This window comes from Schistocerca americana, chromosome X, assembly GCF_021461395.2.
Source record: "Schistocerca americana isolate TAMUIC-IGC-003095 chromosome X, iqSchAmer2.1, whole genome shotgun sequence".
NCBI lineage: Eukaryota > Metazoa > Arthropoda > Insecta > Orthoptera > Acrididae > Schistocerca > Schistocerca americana.
The window spans coordinates 673,691,037-673,711,545 of NC_060130.1; the positions used below are offsets into that span (position 1 = coordinate 673,691,037).

General features: G+C 38.0%; 1 protein-coding gene across 1 annotated transcript in view; it reads right to left on the minus strand.

The window, feature by feature from the left end:
• The window catches only part of LOC124556242 (trithorax group protein osa-like), a 344,210-nt gene that overhangs the window by 55,712 nt on the left and 267,989 nt on the right, over nt 1-20,509 (minus strand). The window contains exons 10-12 of the mRNA XM_047130230.1: nt 19,053-19,464; nt 3,788-3,937; nt 2,773-2,969 (exon numbers count right to left, since the gene is read on the minus strand). Coding sequence (XP_046986186.1) covers nt 2,773-2,969; nt 3,788-3,937; nt 19,053-19,464 — 759 coding nt within the window. The remainder of the gene's footprint in view (nt 1-2,772; nt 2,970-3,787; nt 3,938-19,052; nt 19,465-20,509) is intronic.

Genomic DNA, 20,509 nt, shown 5'->3' on the forward strand with positions numbered 1-20,509 from the left:
TACCATGTTACATCAAACTGACTGTGATTAAAACTCAACAATTTCAGTTATGTGAAAGAAAGAGTTGTGCCACACAAACAAAAGTTGGCATGCATGTTTGTACGTCTGAAAGGTGACGTCTATTCAAGTTTCACACCAGCTGCACAAGAGTGGCTCTAGTAGTGCCACTATGAGGATACAAATCAGGTTTGCTTTAAATACATACTGTAATGATCATGAGTGTTAGTTATCTTTGAGATTGGACCAGGGTGGGGAGTGGAGGCAGTTATGGGATGCCTTTAAAGTGTACAAACACCTCACTGAGTCTCAACAAGGTTGTTTAATAGGACAATGAGGAGCCGGATGTTCCTTCTGCGATATTGGAGAAAGACTGTGAAGGAATGTAGCCACTGTATGTGATTGCTGCTACATCATACTGCATATGCAGCAGCAATTGGAGCACATTTGGCACCACAGTGACACAATGAATTGTTACAAATTGGTTACTTCATGGACAGTTCAGAGCTAGACACACTGCCACTGGACCCAAACCACTACCATTTGCGACTTCAGTGCTGTCAAAGAGTGTGCTCATTGGAAGACAGGGATGGAGGTCTGTTGCGTTTTCTGATGAAAGCTGGTTCTGTCTCAGTGCCAGTGATGGCCATGTATTGGTTAGGAGTAGGCCAGTCGAGGGGGGGCAACCAACCAGTCTGCATGCTGCATGCACTGAACGTACACCTGAAGTTACAGTCTAGAATGTGATTTCTTACGACAACAGGAGCACTCTCATTGTTTTCCCATGCACCTTGACTGTGAATATGTATGTTAGTCTGGTGATCTGACCTGTTGTGCTGCCATTCATGAACAGCATTCCAGGGGGCATTTTCCAACAGGATAACACTGCACTGCTGTAATCCAACATGCCCTACAGAGTATTGACATGTTGCCTTGACCTGCTCAAACACCAGATCTGCCTCCAATTGAGCACATAGAGGACATCATTGGATGCCAACTCTAGCGACATCCGTAATCATCATTAACCATCCCTGTATGACCGACCAAGTGCAACAGGCAAGGAACTCCATCCCACAAAATGAAAAACGGCACCAGTACAACACAATGCATACATGTTTGCATGCTTACATTCAACATCCTGGAAGTTCCACCGTTTATTAACGTACCAGCATTTCACATTTGCAATGGCTTATCTCACACATTAACATGTGATCTTGAAACGTTAATCCTTAAATATGTTACCTAGACAAATGTATTCCTGAAATTTCATCACTCTACATTAATTATTTTTTGGTGTTCTGACTTTTTTCCATCAGTTTATATTTGTGCATTGAATACATAAAGAATGAAGAAAATCATTATCTCTGACTAACCATCATGGTTAATGGACAAAGTGTCTCACAAATTTCAGTATATAACATCTCACTACTATCTGATAGCCGTAATCTATGATATGAGCATGAAGTATTTTGTGTGGCAGGAAATCACCAATTTTATGTCATTCCACGCAGTCTTCTCGCTATTTTTGAAGCAAGGCAGAATATTTATTTATTTTAATCAAACGGAGAGAATGTCTTTATCCACAAGTTTTGTCTGTCTTGATATAGTGACCAATACAAACTAAAAATAGTTGTTTTCTTTAGGTTCACAGTATGAGAAGAATACTGATGAGGGCTTGCTTCCAAGTGGGGGAAGTACAAAACACAGCAGGAAGTACAAAACACAGCAGTGCAACCACCAGCCACATAAATAGTTTCCCTGAAGCCCCAGCGCTTCAGAGACTTTGCTTTTGGGATTATCCCAATACACCTTAAGGTTGATTGAGGAAAATGCAGCAACAAATTGAAAATCTTTTCTTGTTAGTTCATAAAGAAAAAAAAATAAGGGCAGATACAAGTGACAACACACAACTCAAATTTAACAAGAAAATTATAAGTGAAGTCTGTAAGTCTGTTCAACAGCAGATCTATACAGGCTAACAATGAAAACCAAAAGTATTTAAGAGCATCTTCATGGAGGACTCTGAGATTGTTAAGTAATTATGGCACTTGGCACTCACTGACGCTTCAGAACAGTCAGTAGAAGCTACTAAAAGATATGTAACAAAATTTTTCCTGTGTAGTCCCTATAGACTTGTAGATAACAAATGAAGATGGTTACAACATTTTAGTTAAAAATACATGATGTAAGAAAACAACCTTAGCTTGTATAATAAATACATCTAAATCTGTTTCCAAAATATTTTAAAATAATCAACAAACATAAGAGCATGTAGACAACAGTTGCATACCACCAACTCCCAAACCTGCAAGCAGTACTCACAGCTAATGCAAAAATGGGTAAGATATTATTCCTTATAGATTTCATGACAAACTTGTTACAAAAAAACATTCAAACTCACCATTTAAGCTAATGTTACTTAAATAATCAATAACACTGCAGGACACTGCAACCTGTTACAAGCATGTAAACATAGATTAAAGTTAGCATCTCTATAAAGGATGTTGAATCATGCAGATAACAACAGTTTCTGGATGAATTATTCATGCAACTATCAGTGGCTCAGTCAAGACATTGTATTTATTTGCTATTATTCAGAACTTTTTGTACAATGGCACAGTACTGCATAACCAAATGTATCAGATGACTAAAACAGTGATGAAATAAAAAAATCTTGAAAAAAATTCTTCTAAATCCATATAAGAAATGCGTGCCGCCTCCCCCCCACACACACACAAATAAAAATGACCACCATCATATATAAGCATTACTCACAGGGCTGGCAGGCGTTCTGGGCCAACTGGGACTATTGACATCACCATACTCTTCATGCATTGAATTGAGACTTGCTGCACCAGGTGATGCCACTGTGCTCTGTGGTGTTGGGGGATGACTATGATAGCCTCCAGAGTTTCCAACCACTGATCCGTCCTTACGAGATTTTGGTGTGCAGCTCGGATCCTCACCTGATGCTGGAAATAAATTGATTAGTTAAGGACAGCATTACAACTTTTTTCTCTACAAGAGTAAGATTTTTGCTATGTAAGGGTTTTTCTTTCTTTTTTTCCTCAGATGTTCACATGCATTTATATTCTGATAAGAAGTGTCAGAAATGCTTAGTATTGAAAAATACCTGTTGTCATTAAATATTTACTTACTATATCTTTAACAGTTTCTTCATATTTATAAAACAACCAATCTGATATAGTGAAAAGTGGTAGGAAATTAATTCACACCCTTGGAATTTGTATAGAAAATAAATTTTTGTGTTTTAATAAACAGACCTAGTTGTTATTTGTTTTTTACTCTTATGGGTCTTATTTTAACACTTTTCCTTTCTGGGAGCTGTGCAATAATGATAATATAGATAATAGTGTGTCAACAATGGTATTTTCTTGTTGGAAAGCTAACCACTCGCCTACAACGGATCAGTGCGTGGAGCACAAAAACACATAACAGAGAACAGCATTCACACTAGCTTTTGAGCATTACCTCTTTTTCTAGCAATAGTACACACATTCACACACACAACCACGTGGACATCCAAGCGCACACTCCCGTGGTCACGGTAAGAAGTGAATGGTTGCCTTTCCTTAACTGAACGTATAGTTCCATCCAGGAACTTCTATTATTGTATTTTATTGTTGGCTGTAAATTAGCTATGACAACAACAAATCAAAGGAGGAGGAGTCTGTATGATGCTTTTAATGGACATGATTAGCTCTTAAGAAAATACATTAATCTGAATGAGGAAGCATTTACACTAAAACTGAATACGACTGTGACAAACCTGCCGAAGCATTGGATAAAGTTGATTGCTGTGATCCTTCATCCAGAGGTGTACCATCAGGACCAGTCGTTACTACTGAAGTCACAGAGCCTGAGGCAGCAGCAGTAACATTTACCGTTGTTGTGCCTGTAACTTCAGATAATTGCAATGCTGAAACAAATTAAAATATCAATCATGATGAACAACAATAGAAATTAGTTTGGGGTGTATGAAAAACAATAAGAAACATGACAGAAGGTAAAAGGAGAAATGAAAGAAAAGAAGCAGGAATGTGAAGATTTTGAAATGCCATGACTTTGCAACTCAAAGGGAATGGTAAATGGGAGGAAAAGCAATTTAAAGCCACAGATCATAAAGTCTTTCCTATCTCTTCAAATGTGGAAGCAAACACGAAGAAAAAGATATGAATACAAATACTTAATGTAAGGAATAGTAACAAAAAGATATTATCTCAGATATCAATAGCTAATGGATAAAATGAGCAATAAATGTCTGTCTGGAAGGTTTACTGATGTGATACTGCCATTGCAAAGTGAATGTGTTCTAGTAATATAGAATAACAAATACATCTTCAGGTGACCCGATACAAGTAAAAAACCTCTACTAGTTTTCCTTTACATGTTAGTATTTTGCCTAACATACATTTTTGTTCTATCCAATATGTAATCCCCTTGCCTCCTCTCAAAAACTGTGAAGAGGAAATTGTTGATCGGTTATGTATACAGTTCAAAGCGATATAGTTTTCATCTTGGGATTCATAACATAACTAACGGCCTATACAGTCTCACGTCAACTGCCCCCAAACATGTTTGAGCTAATCCTTATCAAGCAAGTGAGACTTTTAGACCAAAATGGTACCACTCTGCTCTGGTACTCACGTTAAAAGGTCACAAAGTTTACCTAGATATCTAATGACACCATCCAATTTCAGTCATGCTGTGTGAATTGAGTGTGTCTTCCCTTCACTTTTCTCTGTGACGAGATCAGAAATGCTTCTTCATCTCAGAAACAAAGTACTGTGTGGGAGATTTCTTTGGCACTGTGTAATCAAGTCAACAAGCAAACTAAACAGTACTCTTCCCCCTCCTCATTCAGATTGTGTGCAGTGTCTTTAATTATGCAAATGAAAGCTGGATGTGATTCAGTCCTTTGAGATGATCTACGAGATACTTTCAGATGTTTTACTTGTCTTGGAAAATATCTCTCTACTGTGGAGACTTCTTATTTCTCAATTTAGGGTTACATAGCTGTTTTCATTTAAGCAGCAAATCAGTCTTGATGAATCAAGTAACTCACGTTATCATCAACCTCATGAGTAGATGACATACTTGCATTATTTTGCTCTAATTAATGACAAACACATTCAACGAACAGCTGTAGAAAATTTTCATATAACTTATTAGTATACCAGTTACTTGGATTCCTGTCAATAAACCTTTCACATCTAATGACAAATTGTGGATTTGGATCCTAAACAGGTCATTATTAATACACAAGACATTTATTGTTTTTGATTTTATCATCAATAATGGGAATTGACTTCAAAATTCATATGACTTCATTATATATATATATATAAAACTATAATACAAGAGACTTCTACAGAACTTTCGCAGATAAAATACGAGGATATATCCCTCAAAATTTATGTTTCAGAAAACCAGATGGTAAATTAGCCCTAACAAACCAGGAAAACTGTCAAGTATTGGCTCAATATTTTTCTAACCTACTAAATTGCCCAGAACCTAGTTTAAGGTTTCCCAAAGAAATCTGTGCCAACGCTCAACCAGATTCATTACCACCAACACAGGAAGAAATCAAATGTCACATTAAAAACTTAAAAAATAATAGAACATCTGGCGAAGATGGCATTGTTGCAGAGCTATTAAAAAACCTAGGACCAAAGACGTTGCAAGAGCTCACAAAAATAACAACAAAAATATGGGAAACAGAAAAATTACCAGAGGATTGGAAATGTGCCCTTATTCACCCGTTACATAAAAAAGGAGACAGAACAAATGTCAATAACTACAGGGGAATCTCACTTTTACAAGTCACCTACAAAATTCTCGCAACATGCCTGCTGAAAAGAACACAAGAGCAGCTGGAACGCCAAATTGGTGATTATCAAGCAGGCTTCCACCCCGGTCGCTCATGCATAGAACAAATATTTAATTTAAAGACAATATTAAAACACAAAGCAATTAGAAATGCCCCCATAATTTGTACATTTGTAGATTTTAAGAAAGCCTATGACTCAATTGACCGGCAATCTTTGTTTAACATTTTAGAGGAACTTGGACTTGACTCCAAAACACTAAGGCTTATCAAAGAATCACTGACAGACACTGTATCTAAAGTTAAATTCAGGGGAGAAATCTCTGAACCTTTTCTCATAAAAACAGGAGTACGTCAAGGTGATGGGCTATCTCCACTTCTGTTTAATATAGTCCTGGATAAAGTCATTAAGGAATGGGAAAAAGAATTAAAAAATCAATCCTACTGGAAACCAATCCATCTTGGTAGAACCAAAGACAACGTGGAGATATCTTGTTTAGCATTCGTGGACGACTTGGCCATACTTGCAGATGATGAAGAAATCACCACCAAACAAATAGAGATCCTTTAGGAATGCGCGGATAAAGTAGGTTTACAAATTTCGTTTCAAAAGACAGAATTTTTCTGTACGAAATTCCATATACACAGTTTGAACACAAAATATGGAAAAATAAATAGAGTAAAACATTTTAAATACCTAGGTGAAATTTTGGAGCCAACCGGAGGAGAGAAAGTTGCACAGAAGATCAGACAACAGAAAATGAAGAGAGCATATGGTATGACACATGAAATATACAATAAAAAATGCATCTCCTCGAACACAAAAATCAGACACTACTGCGCAGTAATTAAGCCAGCAGCACTATATGCTAGTGAAACGCTCACACTCCACACAAAATGTGATTTAGAAAAAATACTAAAAGAAGAACGCAAAATTATGAGAAAGATTTTAGGTCCAAAATTAACAGAAGAAGGATACCGGATACAATCAAGAAGAACCACAGAAACTATATCAAACCTGGCAGCAGACATAAGAAGGCAAAGATTAAAATTTTATGGACATGTCACTAGACTTCCCCCCACACGACTCACCAACAGAATTCTCACTTACATAGAAAAAGTCAAATCAACAACAGATGATGAAGAAATCGCCACCAAACAAATAGAGATCCCTAAGGAATGCGCGGATAAAGTAGGTTTACAAATTTCGTTTCAAAAGACAGAATTTTTCTGTACGAAATTCCATATACACAGTTTGAACACAAAATATGGAAAAATAAATAGAGTAAAACATTTTAAATACCTAGGTGAAATTTTGGAGCCAACCGGAGGAGAGAAAGTTGCACAGAAGATCAGACAACAGAAAATGAAGAGAGCATATGGTATGACACATGAAATATACAATAAAAAATGCATCTCCTCGAACACAAAAATCAGACACTACTGCGCAGTAATTAAGCCAGCAGCACTATATGCTAGTGAAACGCTCACACTCCACACAAAATGTGATTTAGAAAAAATACTAAAAGAAGAACGCAAAATTATGAGAAAGATTTTAGGTCCAAAATTAACAGAAGAAGGATACCGGATACAATCAAGAAGAACCACAGAAACTATATCAAACCTGGCAGCAGACATAAGAAGGCGAAGATTAAAATTTTATGGACATGTCACTAGACTTCCCCCCACACGACTCACCAACAGAATTCTCACTTACATAGAAAAAGTCAAATCAACAACACCATGGATTAGCCAAGTAAAATTAGATTTACAAAAAGCAAATATTGAACTTAAAGATGTCAAAGATAGAAAAACTTTTAGAAATAAGGTGGAAAAGTGGATTGTATTGTCGGAGAAGGAAGCACTAAAGAGACCAGGAACAAAATGGACAGAAGAAAGAAAAAGAAAACATGCAGAACGAATGAAAGAAGTATGGAAGAAACGACGTCAGAAAGCTTTGCGTGATCCTTCTGGGTCCATTCGTGATAAGTAAGTAAGTAAGTATAAAAAAAAGGCTATTGTAATTTGTTGCTTCATCATCTAGAGAAAACAGGATTAAGTAGTCAGTCTTAAGTTGAATGTAATTTTGAAATCAAAACGTTTAGAGATTGAGACTAGCTCAGTTAAACAAAGACATGAGACTGAATCAGCCATGGCTTTGTTGAAGGAACAATCTCAGTATTCATCTGGAAAGACTGGAAAATAGTACAATCAAATGGGGAACAAGCCGGAAGATATTAGAAAATAATGAAAAATATTTACATTGCAAATGAAAAATAGGGGTTTTTTGTAAAGGAGAAAAAAAAGTCCAAAAATGCGCACATCACGACAAATTAACAGCACAGACAACACAGCTGAAACTATATGGAATATAGTTAAATAATAGACAGGACAACCAGCCAGTGCAATTACACAGAAACATAGTTAAATTGAATAACTATACTGTGTCTAATTCACAATTTGCAAATACTTTAAAAATAATTTTCCAACTGAAGCAAAAAAATAAATAAATAACTAAATAAATAAATTGGGTCAAATATTCCAGCAGAAGAAGCGAAGGAATACAAAAATACAAAAAAATATTAAGAATACAACAGTTACAGTTTAAAATAGTTCATTTAATCACCTACGACTGTTTAACTTTCAGTATAATTAGTTTAAAATGCCACTGGAACATGCTTTGGCACAGAGGCATTTGTCGAGAATTTGGCGAATCTCACTCTATAAAACAACATTCTATAGCCACTTCAAAATGACAAGTTCAAACTTTTCTTGGATGGCAAAACAGACAACTTGAAACTGTATCTGCTCTGTTGTTCCATTATTACAGACGCAGAGTAACTAACGTTCTCTTTCTGGGAAACTTATTGTGTTGGAAATGTCATTCTACAACATTAAAGCAACTCTACATAGCACCAATATCAGTTCTAAAATGGACGGCGCTATAAAAGTTTTCAATACAGAAGTGCACATAGCATTGGTAGTAATACACAATAATGCATTACTAACAATGGAATTTATCCAGGATCACATTTTAAATAAAAATGTGTATTTAGCAATCACATTTTTTATTCCATCTCAACTGAGATAGCCTTGTCAAACATCAAAAGTCTTAAATAGTAACAGCTAGCATTTTTGTAATCTGTCCAGAGTATTTGAAAGTACAGAGCATGAAACTCTCTCAGGAAAATACGAACACTGTAGGCAGGTGAGAATATTTCGGTGACCAGAAAAGAAATCAGAACTAGAGCCCCACAGGGTATAAAGACCCTTTCTATTTCTCATATACAGGATTAATATTTCAATTAACACACATCAAGCAAAGTTGAATTTAAGTACGTTACCCTACAGTGGTGTGCGTATGAGGTGGATAGTGGGGTGACATGCAATAGGCAGGAGCAGTGTACTATGTGGTGTACCAACTAAAAAGTCATTCTGCCTTTTCAGTCTGTAGTGTGGCTTCTGGGTTGTTATATAGCATTTACCACCGGGTTTCTTGTTAGTTGAAGTATGATACAGGTATTCACTCACTGTAGTGTTCATTATGGGTAGCATAAATCAAATATGGCAATTTTTATGGTAGCAAGTGAGTGACAGTGATAGTTTTCTGAGCATATAAATGTTTCTATCAGGAGTCACAAGCAGATGCAGTTGCCCAATGTAGTACATACCACTGTGTAGTCTCTCTCTCTCTCTCTCTCTCACACACACACACACACACACACACACACACACACACACACACACAGACCTTCTTAATTCCACCCCACTATTTTAACATATGTGGTATCAAATCGTTGTGTGTTAATTTGCATAAGTTTAAACCACTGCACTATTTACTAGTGTAGCTCAATGGTTAAGTGCCAGACAGCAAACACAAAGGTCCATGTTCAATCCATAGCTAATCCTAGGATATTTTCTGTCACTTATTGCTTCTTTTGCCTCTGCAGTGTGTTTCTGCACCACAGCTCAGAGACCACATTAAACTGTCAGTCTCCTCTAAGATAGTTCAAAGACCAAATGAAAGCAAGAGAATACTAGATCCAAAAGGATCGTATTTAGTAAAGAACTGCACTTAAGTTTTACTTGCTATTTAGTGATCTATGAATGGTTATCATGTAGTCATAAATGCAAATAAATCACATGTTCATACCTTTGAACTGACTCATTCTACACCATTACAATAGAAATTACGCAAATATTTTATGCAGTTAACTAACAAACAGTGCCTTAACTGAAAAAAGTAAGGTGGGTTATATATCCTTTTGAGTTCTTGCATTTCTGCAACTCTATCCTAGTGTTCAAGGTGCCAAGTAACTGTCAGAAATTCCAACTTAAGCCATAATTTTGATTTTGGGTTATGACATGGCGTATTACGAAGCTTAAGTACATTATATCAGCTGAATATAAAAATATTCCAAGGACTGTGACATGGATAAGACACCACATTGCTAACAGAAAGTCATTACTGATATTAATTTGAAATAATTAATTATGGAATTTGACATTAGTGCTGCACTTCCCCTTTTAAATGCTGGGAAAAAATATAGAATGACAGCCCCTTTACTCACTCAGGCACTATGCCTATAAGCTCACTGAAACTGTCGATTAACTAACAATTATGATGAGCAGGACAGTTAAATAAGAACAGAAGTGTTGATTTTTAATGTGGCAACATTTAAAAAGCTAGAATTAAAAAATGTCTATATTAAAGTTAATATGACTTAACCGCACATCCATATAAAACAAAATATGACGCAAGCAAACTGGAGATCCCTAGAACAGCGAGAGATGCAGTGGTGGGATGAAAGTGCACAAGTACCGAGAAAAAAAAAAAGGAAAGAACAGAATGTATGTTTTTAAAAGACATCATAGGCACCATTGACCATAGAAATTATTTATTTTCACTACTGCAGTTTCAGCCATAAGGCCATTATCAAGTGAAATACTGAAAACTTGTGTTTCAGCACATGCCAAACTTTAAAAATCCTCAAACACTGCACATCATCATTATCGTATCTGAGCCTCTTAACCATGTTAACATTGTCATCACAAAGACCAGTAAACCACTGTTCTTCTACACTGCCTCAGTCCACATGCTGACAGTGTACAAGAACAGCAGTTTATTGGGGGTTTGTGTTAAAAATGTTAACATCATTAGAAGCCTCAGATACATTATCGACATGTACATGCTGAAGTTTGACACGAGCCGAAACACAATCCCACTTGATAATGGCCTTAAGGCTGAAATTGCAAAAGTGAAAATAAATAATTTCTACAGTAAATGGCAAATATGATGTCTTTAAAAAAGTTCTACAGTTGTGAACCCTAACCATGAGAAGTTAATCAGAATGTATTTTGCTCTGCTTGCATCCCATAAGCCAGGCCAGCAGTCTTCAACCACCTCCACCAGCTGCCCGTATAAACTGAGGAGGACCTCAGAATCCAAGTGACAGACTTCACTTGTGCCACTGTGTGCCACAACATGCCACTGTCTGATGCAGTCACACATTGTTACCCATAAAAATGGAGTCGTGGGCGAATGCACCCCTGAAAAGACACAGGTGGAATGGAGTGCTGTACTTCAATGTCTTTACTGGAGAATATACTGTGTTCAAAGATTTGGAGGTCAGTGCACTCATGCAACATCATGCCTTGACCCACCATAGCATCTGGACACCTAAAACAATCATGTTTGACAATGCTGGACGTACCCGCAATGAAGAAATGAGAAAATATAGTATCCTATGACTTTCAGATTAGTGAGTCACAGCTGGAACCTGCAAACTCATACAAACACTTGGGTGTAAAACTTAGTAGGGACATGAAGTGGAACGATCAAACAGGCTCAATCATGGGTAAAGCACATAGAAGACATTGGTTTATTGGCTGAGTACTAGGGAAAGGCTATCAATCAATAAAGGAGACTGCTTACGTATCGCTCATGCGACGCATCCTAGAAAATTGTTCAACTGTATGGGGCCCATAACAATGGTCACAGGTTTGTTTGACCAGTAGGAGAGAGTTACAGAGACTATGGAAGACCCGAAGTAACAAATTCTTGAAGATAGACTGAAACAACCTGAGAGAAATTCTACTAACAAAATTTCAAGAACTGGCTTTAAATTAAGACTAGAGGAATAACCCCCCCCCCCCCCCCCCCAAACATATCAGGATCATAAGGATAAGATTAGATTAATTACAGCATGCTCTGAGGCATTTACATAATCATTTTTTCCATACTCCATACATGAATGGAACAAGAAACACCCCTAATAACCAGTACAGTGGGATGTACCCTCTGCCATCATCACACAGTGGTTAACAGCGTATAGATGTAGATGTGGCACACAGTGGGAACACGTAACGTACTCAGGAACATTGTCGTAAAGGATTGTTATGGTGGTCTGGGTGTTATGGTGTGAAGATGTATAATGTTTGAATGGGCATACTAACCTCCAAATCTCTCAACACAGAACACTCACCAGTCAACATTGTGTCACTGTACTCCTTCCCTAGGTTTATCATGATGATAAGCAACCACACTGACCAGAACAGGCAGAGGAGCCTTTGAAACGAGATGATATTCCGTGAATGGACTAGCCTGTCTGCTCCTCTGACTTAAATCCCGTCTAACACATGAGGGACGTAATAGGAGCACATTGCACAGCATTCATTGCCGTACATGGATGATCACACACCCTATTAAAAACAATTTCCTGCCCTTTTTTAATGTCGTCTAGAGAACCATCTTGAGTTATGGTGACTTCAATGTACCTACTGTCTATGAATAACAGTGATAGTTCTGTTTGTCTCATTGCATCCGTTTTCATTGACCTATAATACAGAAGTTACTTTCATCCTGAAGTTTTACACACCAGTATATAATTGCTTAGGTGCAGTAGACATTACTTTGAATATACACAAGGTCAGACTGCTTGGTTACGCACTGTACTGGCACGGTGCAGAACTATTACAACAGAAAATGGAAATTCCCATGAAATTGCACATGAAGGAAGGGAAAAGACTGACAATCATATGTAGAAAGATGCAACTGTCATACGATAAACTGTGGTTTTCCCTTGTAAAAATATACTTGTCTACAATTCTTTAACAATACAATGATGTTACTTTCCTTCGTGGAAAATATGAGTTAATCACAGATTTTATTCATGTAGATAATGTAAGCACTTCATACTGCAAAATTACTATGAGTAACTAAAAGTTACAAGACAGGAAACACTGAGATTAGCTGCACCCAAAAGAAGCCAGAAGCTCTACTAGTATAAGAATTAGTTTTGTACATCAAAGCCACACACACACACACACACACACACACACACACACACACACACACACACACACACACACAATCTGAAAATAATCCATACAGTTCTCAATAAAGTGACTAAATTCGGGATTGGTTGCCTTAGAGAAAGAGAGAGAGAGAGAGAGAATGGGAATGAGAGGGGGAGGATACGGAGAGAGGGAGGGAAAGGAGAGAGGGAGAGAGGGAGGGAAAGGAGAGAGGGAGAGAGGGAGGGAAAGGAGAGAGGGAGGGAGGGAGGGAAAGGAGGGAGGGAGGGAAAGGAGGGAGGGAGGGAAAGGAGGGAGGGAGGGAAAGGAGAGGGGGGAGGGAAAGGAGAGGGGGGAGGGAAAGGAGAGAGGGAGGGAGGGAGGGAGGGAGGGAGCTAGCTTTCATCTACTTGGGAATGTTAATGGCTCAGAACTCACAGTGGTTTATGTTAAGAGCCATCCAGACAAAAATACGATTATGGAAAATCCTATGTGGAATAAAAAACAACTGAACGTAACCACATACAATGTGCTAGAAGTATTGGTGTGTGTGTGTGTGTGTGTGTGTGTGTGTGTGTGTGTGTGTGTGTGTGTGTGTGTGGAGGTGTGGGGGAGGTGAGCTATCGCAAGCTACCTAATATTTCCTACATGGACTGCTGAAGTATTTTACTGTATGATCTCCCAATTTCATTGTTCAGTGATGACATTCAGACATAATAGCAGTTCATATTAAATGGACTGAGTCTCTGTACTTGCTACCAACGACTGAATTCTAACAATCCCAGAAATAGCTTTAGTTTTGGGAAGAATTCAGACTGACCTCCCAACGGATGACATCTGGTATGGTACTTTCCAGAAATGTGCACACAGACTAAATTCATGTAGCACTATCATTAGCAGTGATAAAAAGTAAATGAAATGCAAATCTTATATTTATTACCTGATACCTGTACAGCCTGTATCAATATAAGTGACACTATTTTTTATTTTTTTGTATGTATATATACTCCAAGTCATCAAACACATCAAGTTACTGTTAATAAAGTAGCTATACCTACATGCAGTTTAGCCCTTTGGTGAGCAAACTCAAACTTCCATGAGTAAAAATACGTAAGTTTTTCTTTTTTACGAATATTTAAAGGAAGAAAAATAACGTTTCTCAATTGTGTGAGACAAAGGTAACAATATAAGGCATTCTGAGTTGTAATACACACTCGATACCTCACCGGGAAAGTGGTGCTTAGTGGCTACTAAAAAGAGTACAAGTAGAAACAATGTGTTATAAAAAAGGTCTTGGAAACTGAGGCGAAACAGGAGAACAGAAAAGATTATGATGATGATCAAGAATGCTAGCTGTGATATATTATGCTTCTTGCATGTTTTCTTTGCACTGCAGGAAATATTTTTGATCTTATTTTTTTATTCCTGACACATATTAACAAATTATGTGTTTTACTGATATCTGATCCTTGATGTTTCCATATTTTGCTTGATCAAAATGCCGTCTACATCCTTGGAATGTGTTTTAAGAAATGTCCATTGATCCACTTGGTTTTCCATCAGATAAAGACGAACACATTTTTTTTTTTAAGTGATTTTTGTCATTATTTTCAGGAAGTGGAATTTTAAAAATTATGTCTGAATTGATTCCAGTACAAAATTGTCATTTCTTGCACAATCCTGGAAGGGGTGAGCCCATCTTGTCTACTGTAGTGCTCCTCCTCTAGAAGCATTGAAGTGCAAAATAACTATTGATTTCTTAAGTATCTTGATATGTTTTCATTTCTATTGAATAAGAAAATTATAGCTTTGTTCTTTCTAGTGATAGCTGAGGCCATATTAAAAGTTTCTTTAAAACTATTGGGACATCAGACCTTTTTCATTTGCTTGAATTTCTGGAGGAATTTCCTTATTTCCCTTCATGTCTATATAAATCGAGCCTTTGATGTAGAGATTTTAAGTCACAGCTTAGCTACAGTTATGAATGTTAGCCTGACCTTTCTTTTTGTTTTCTTAGTCCATCAGACTTGTTACGACCAGACAAAACTACAATCATAACTGTGATTTCTTTGATTGCTCTGGGAGATAGCTCATTGGAATTACAACACATGAAAAATTAGTTCAGTTTTTACATAAATAATAAAAAGATTTACTTAACTTGATACAATTCTTTGCCACAGGAGTGGTTGATGATTTAAAACTGTCACTGACTATTAAAGCCTGCCATGATATATACAATGACAAACTCTTCTCTTGAAATACAATGTTCAACATTTACAAAGGTACATTTCTGTCTGTTACTTGAATAACTCTTTAGTACTACTCAATCAAGTTGGCTGCATCAGCCGAGGTCACAGACTGGGGCAGAGTACTTCCATGCTCAGCTCTATATTGACCTCCCTGTGAGGTGGCTGCTGTGCTGAGAGAAGGGGCGTGGCTTCTTCAGCCTCTCCCATTCGTCTTTTCAGACGTCACTAATGTCTGTGTGTCGATGCATGTTGACGACTGTGGCATGGCACTGCGATCTTTCAATGATACCACAAGACTAATCTTTGCATATGTCATCATGCTTGCCAGACTTCATGTTGGGGCTTCCCACAATAAAGTTCTAAGTTAAGTATAAAAATGCACAAAACTGGAGGGTCCTGTGACAGACATAACATCTGTGTGATAAATTCTTGCTGCAAGTCTGGAATAGGTGCAAGTTTGCCACTCCATTTTCTCTGCTCAATTTATCAACTGCAAGAGCTCACAGCAAAAAGCTGAAATGCTAATGCTTTTGGACTAAAGGAGATTATTCACGGCAAAGCAAAAGCATTGAGTTGTAGATAGGCATATACAAAAAGAAAGACAGCTTGCTTTCAGAGTAGGGTAAAATACGTGCACACACACACACACCTATGACACCGCAGGGTGCCAGCTGGACGAACAGTCATTTGTCCAGCCAACCCCACATAAGGGTATAGGAGAGTGAGTGTGTGTGTGTGTGTGTGTGTGTGTGTGTGTGTGTGTGTGTGTGGAAAGGGGGGGGGGCATCGATGACTCAGTGCTGCTGCTTTTTGGTGAATAGTCTCCTTTAATGCGAAAATATTTTATATAGCACTATAATTTTATATGCATTTGTTTGTAGTTTTGAAAAATTTGTCAATCATCTCATTTGTATCCATCTTTTTTAGAACCTAGCAAACTTTTTAAAATGGTATTGGCCTTTATTTTATAAGGTGGAAGCGGCTTATTTATCCTGATAATTTCTCTCTCTTTTCCCATGTAAAAACATGACTGGTTTGATAAGTATGGTAAAAAAAGCAAGAAAAAATGTTTGTTTCACAAACTCACCTTACTTCTCCACAGAGTCTCCTTTCAGGGATATACACTCAGTCCAGTGATCCTCTAGCTCTTTCATATCAATGGAAAAATAGGTTCTGTCAAACTCTTAACTCATTGACTCCAACTATCACTTCCTCCTTTGATGAAAAGTTCTTCCAACAAGTCAAAATTTCAAGTTAGGGAACAGGAAGAAGTCATTTGGAGGTAAGTCTGTGAGTAGGATGGATGAGGGACCAATTCCAAGCTCAATTCACACACTTTTGCCATTGTTATCACTGATGTGTGGGATGGTGCATTATTCTGGTGAAAAAGCACTTTTTTTTGCATGCAACTGTGGTCCTTTTTCAGCCAACACAAGTTTCAAACGTTCTTAACAATGAAATGTAATATGGTCCATTTATGGTTCTGCCTTTTCTTCGAAGTAATCTATGAGGATCACTCCTTTGGAATCCCAAAGAACAGTGCCCATCACATTATCAGGTGATAAAATGGTCTTTGCCTTCTTTGGTAAACTTTCACCAGCCTTTGTCCATTGTTTTGACTTTGGTGTATAATGATGGATCCAGGTTTCATCAACAGCCCAAATTGGTGCAAAAGTCTTGTAGATGGCAATTAAGAAACACCAGACATTGTGTCGAAATGTTGCGCCAGATGCGCTTTTGGTAGACTGTGAACAATCGCGGCACTCACTCCACGCACCCTTTCTTTAAAGCCAATTCTTGGTACAGTATATTATGCTCTCACCCAGTTCAGATGCCTACAGTCTCAGCAATTGCATAAATTTTTATTCGATGGTCTTGCATTATCTTATCATGGATTCTGTCAATGCTTTCCTTTGTGGTGACCTCAATCAGACAGCTGGAGGATGCTTTGTCTTCGGTGCATGTCCTACCACATTTAAATTCATTAATCCAAAAGTAAATGGTCTTATATGATGGTGCAGGGTCTGCGTAAACATCATCCAATTCTATTTTGATCTGTGCAGCAGTCCAAACCTTCAAATGAAAATCTTTAATAACAGCATGAACTCTGTTTTTTTCCATTTTTCAATCACAGTTGACACAATGACCAATTCAGCTGGCTATCAGCAGTGAACAGTATGCTGTACATTGTTGAAATTCTTTATACAATAATCAAGCTTACCAACTATGAAGGTGCAACAAAAATGTACCATTCTATCATGGAAATTAACCAGACTTATCAAAATACCCACACAGTATTCACGTCTCTAGAATGAATTTTCACTCCACAGTGGAGTGCGCGCTGATATGAAACTTCCTGGTAGACTAAAACTGTGTGCCAGACCAGAACATGAACTTGGGACCTTTGCCTTTCACTGGCAAATGCTCTACTGACTGAATTATCCAAACAAACAAAGCTCACGGCCCATACTTACAGCTTCTATTACACCAGTACCTCATTTCTTACCATTCAAACTTCCCAGAAGTTCTTTAGCATATTCTGTAGGACTAGTACTCATGAAAGAAAGGATATTGTGAAGATGGCTTAGCCGCAGTTTGTTTCCAGAATAAATTTTCACTGTCCTGGTCCAGAACACAGTTTTAATCTGCCAGGAAGTGTCGAATCAGCACATATTCCGCTACAGAGTGAAAATTCATTCTGGGAACAGACCCTCCCAGGCTCTGGCTAAGCCAAGTGTCTGCAGTATCGTCTCTTCCTGCAGCGATGGTCCCGCACGGTATGCAGAAGAACATATGTGAATTTTGGTAGGTAGGAGATGAGGTATTCATGGAAGTGAAGCACTGAGGATGGGTCTTGAGACATGTATGGACAGATCAGTCAGCAAAGCACTTGCCCACAAAAGGCAAAGGTCTCAGGTTCAAGCCCCAGTCCAATACACAGTTTCACTCTGCCCAGAAGTTCCCTTATTATTGCGCCTTCTGCCTCCCCCCCCCCCCCCCCACACACACACACACACACACACACACAAACACACAATGGCAGCACCTTGCATCACTCTGCTGGTTTCTCAGTCACTGTTATAGATTTCTAGTTTTCTTCAATAATTTTCTCTTGTCTTGGTTTCACTAGAATCTGTTATCTTTATCTTCATCTTCATCTTCTGACAATTCTCTCAATACTTCTTCATTGTTACCAAGGCACACAATTTCATTGGACCTGGCCCAAGACCACTTCATTCATATGCACTTTTATGGGACATAATGAAATAAAGGCATGAAAAGTATATTGTTGAAAACAGTATTCATGAATGTTTTGAAAAACATTAAAAGTAATGAAAAGTAACTACGATAACTTGGTTTCACTGGAATATGTATTACTTAAAAAATAATGCCTTGAAAAGAGAAAAAAATACGAGTATAACAAGCACTCTCACCATATGGCAAGCTGCAGCAACCATACTGCAAACACATCCGTCAGTAGCGAGAACTGCACAAATATTGTAATTAAAAATGACCAATACATACCTGGATGTGCACCCAGCATTAAAGTTATCTGCACAACATAATGGAAAACAAATTCTGAGGCCACCAGCCAAAGTCTTGCTTACCAAAGGGTTAGTGCGTACTACATTTGAATTTACAAAAATCAACTTGTCACTTACTTGATGCAGTGGAAACTGGGAGACCATTGTCATGGGTAGGTTCTGCAACATCGACAGGTGCTGGATGAGAATTTGCTGAAGGTGCAGGCGGAGGCATCGGGGCATCATGATGGCTATTAGGCAACGGCGATGGAGCACCTGCAGCAACAGATGGTGCTGGGGGTGGCGGAGGAGCAGGCCCTCCCGATACTGGTGGTGGAGCCATTCCCGGAGGAGGTCCCATGCTCGGAGGTGGTGGTCCCATCCCGGGATGGTGGGTGGGAGGACCCATACTAGTAACACCATGGTGGTGTGAGCCAGGACCACTACCGGGACCAGGTCCGAGACCTGCAGCAGAAGCTCCACCGTAGCCCTGGAGACCCGCTGGTGATGGTGGCATGCCAGGCACAGAAGAGCTGAATCCCATCTTGTGCTAGTAGGGGCAGAAGAATTTGTTCTCAGTTTCTAAATATCCTTCCCAAGCCTGAGATGGTACAACAATACCCCAAAAGTAAATTAATACATATTACAAATGGCGCAACACAAAAGATACAACTTGACCAGAAAAGGCACTCACTTGTGGAAAACCAGTAATTTTGGGACTACCTGAGATGCAGTATGCCCACCACACCTTTATTTTTCATTGTTTTGAATTCCTTTACCTAAAGCTGTCAGCATGCTGACGGATCTTTTGAATGTCAGTGTCGAGTGTGTCAAGTTCAATGTGCTACTGAATGCTCAGAAACTATGGGACCTGTGACAATGTGAGAGTGCACCTCAACACGGCAAACACGACCGCAGCACACTCCAGTGTCAGCTTTCAGCTGCATCTGGCTCATAAATCACACAGTTTAAGAAATGGATGGGCATAAAATTATCACATTAGCTCATTTAAAATGCGCATTTTCTCCCTTGTTCATATGCTGTTCGTGTTGTTCTGTCTCGTACACATAAATAAAAACTTCAATATCCATGAACATGTTAGAAGGCAAAAAGGAAAGTACCATGTCCAGTGATTAAAGACATTGGCTCATGAAAACTCCATCACAAATGGTGTGATACAAATTTGCAATAGTTCTCCACATAAGATATAAATTATTTCGCCATTCTCACATTTTAGTAGAACCTTAGTGTCATGCTTAACTTCATCACTGTTCTTATTTACAACATATGAAATACAAAACTTAAAACAAGGAAGTGCAAAATAGCTTACTGCAAGTAGTGCAAGCTATCTTGTAAATAAGCCAATCGAATAAACTCACTCATCAGAAAAAGTGCAGTTATTTTACATAACATCAAATATTATAGAATATATGTTTATTTAACTCATAATAAAGTGTCAGAACCTATCAAAAAATGCAAGGGTTAGTAAAAAAAATATTTTCGATCCAGTGAGACGCAAGCCAGCAACACATCACTAAATACCTTACAATTTTACGATGCTACTCATTCTGCTACACTGGACATGAACGATTCAT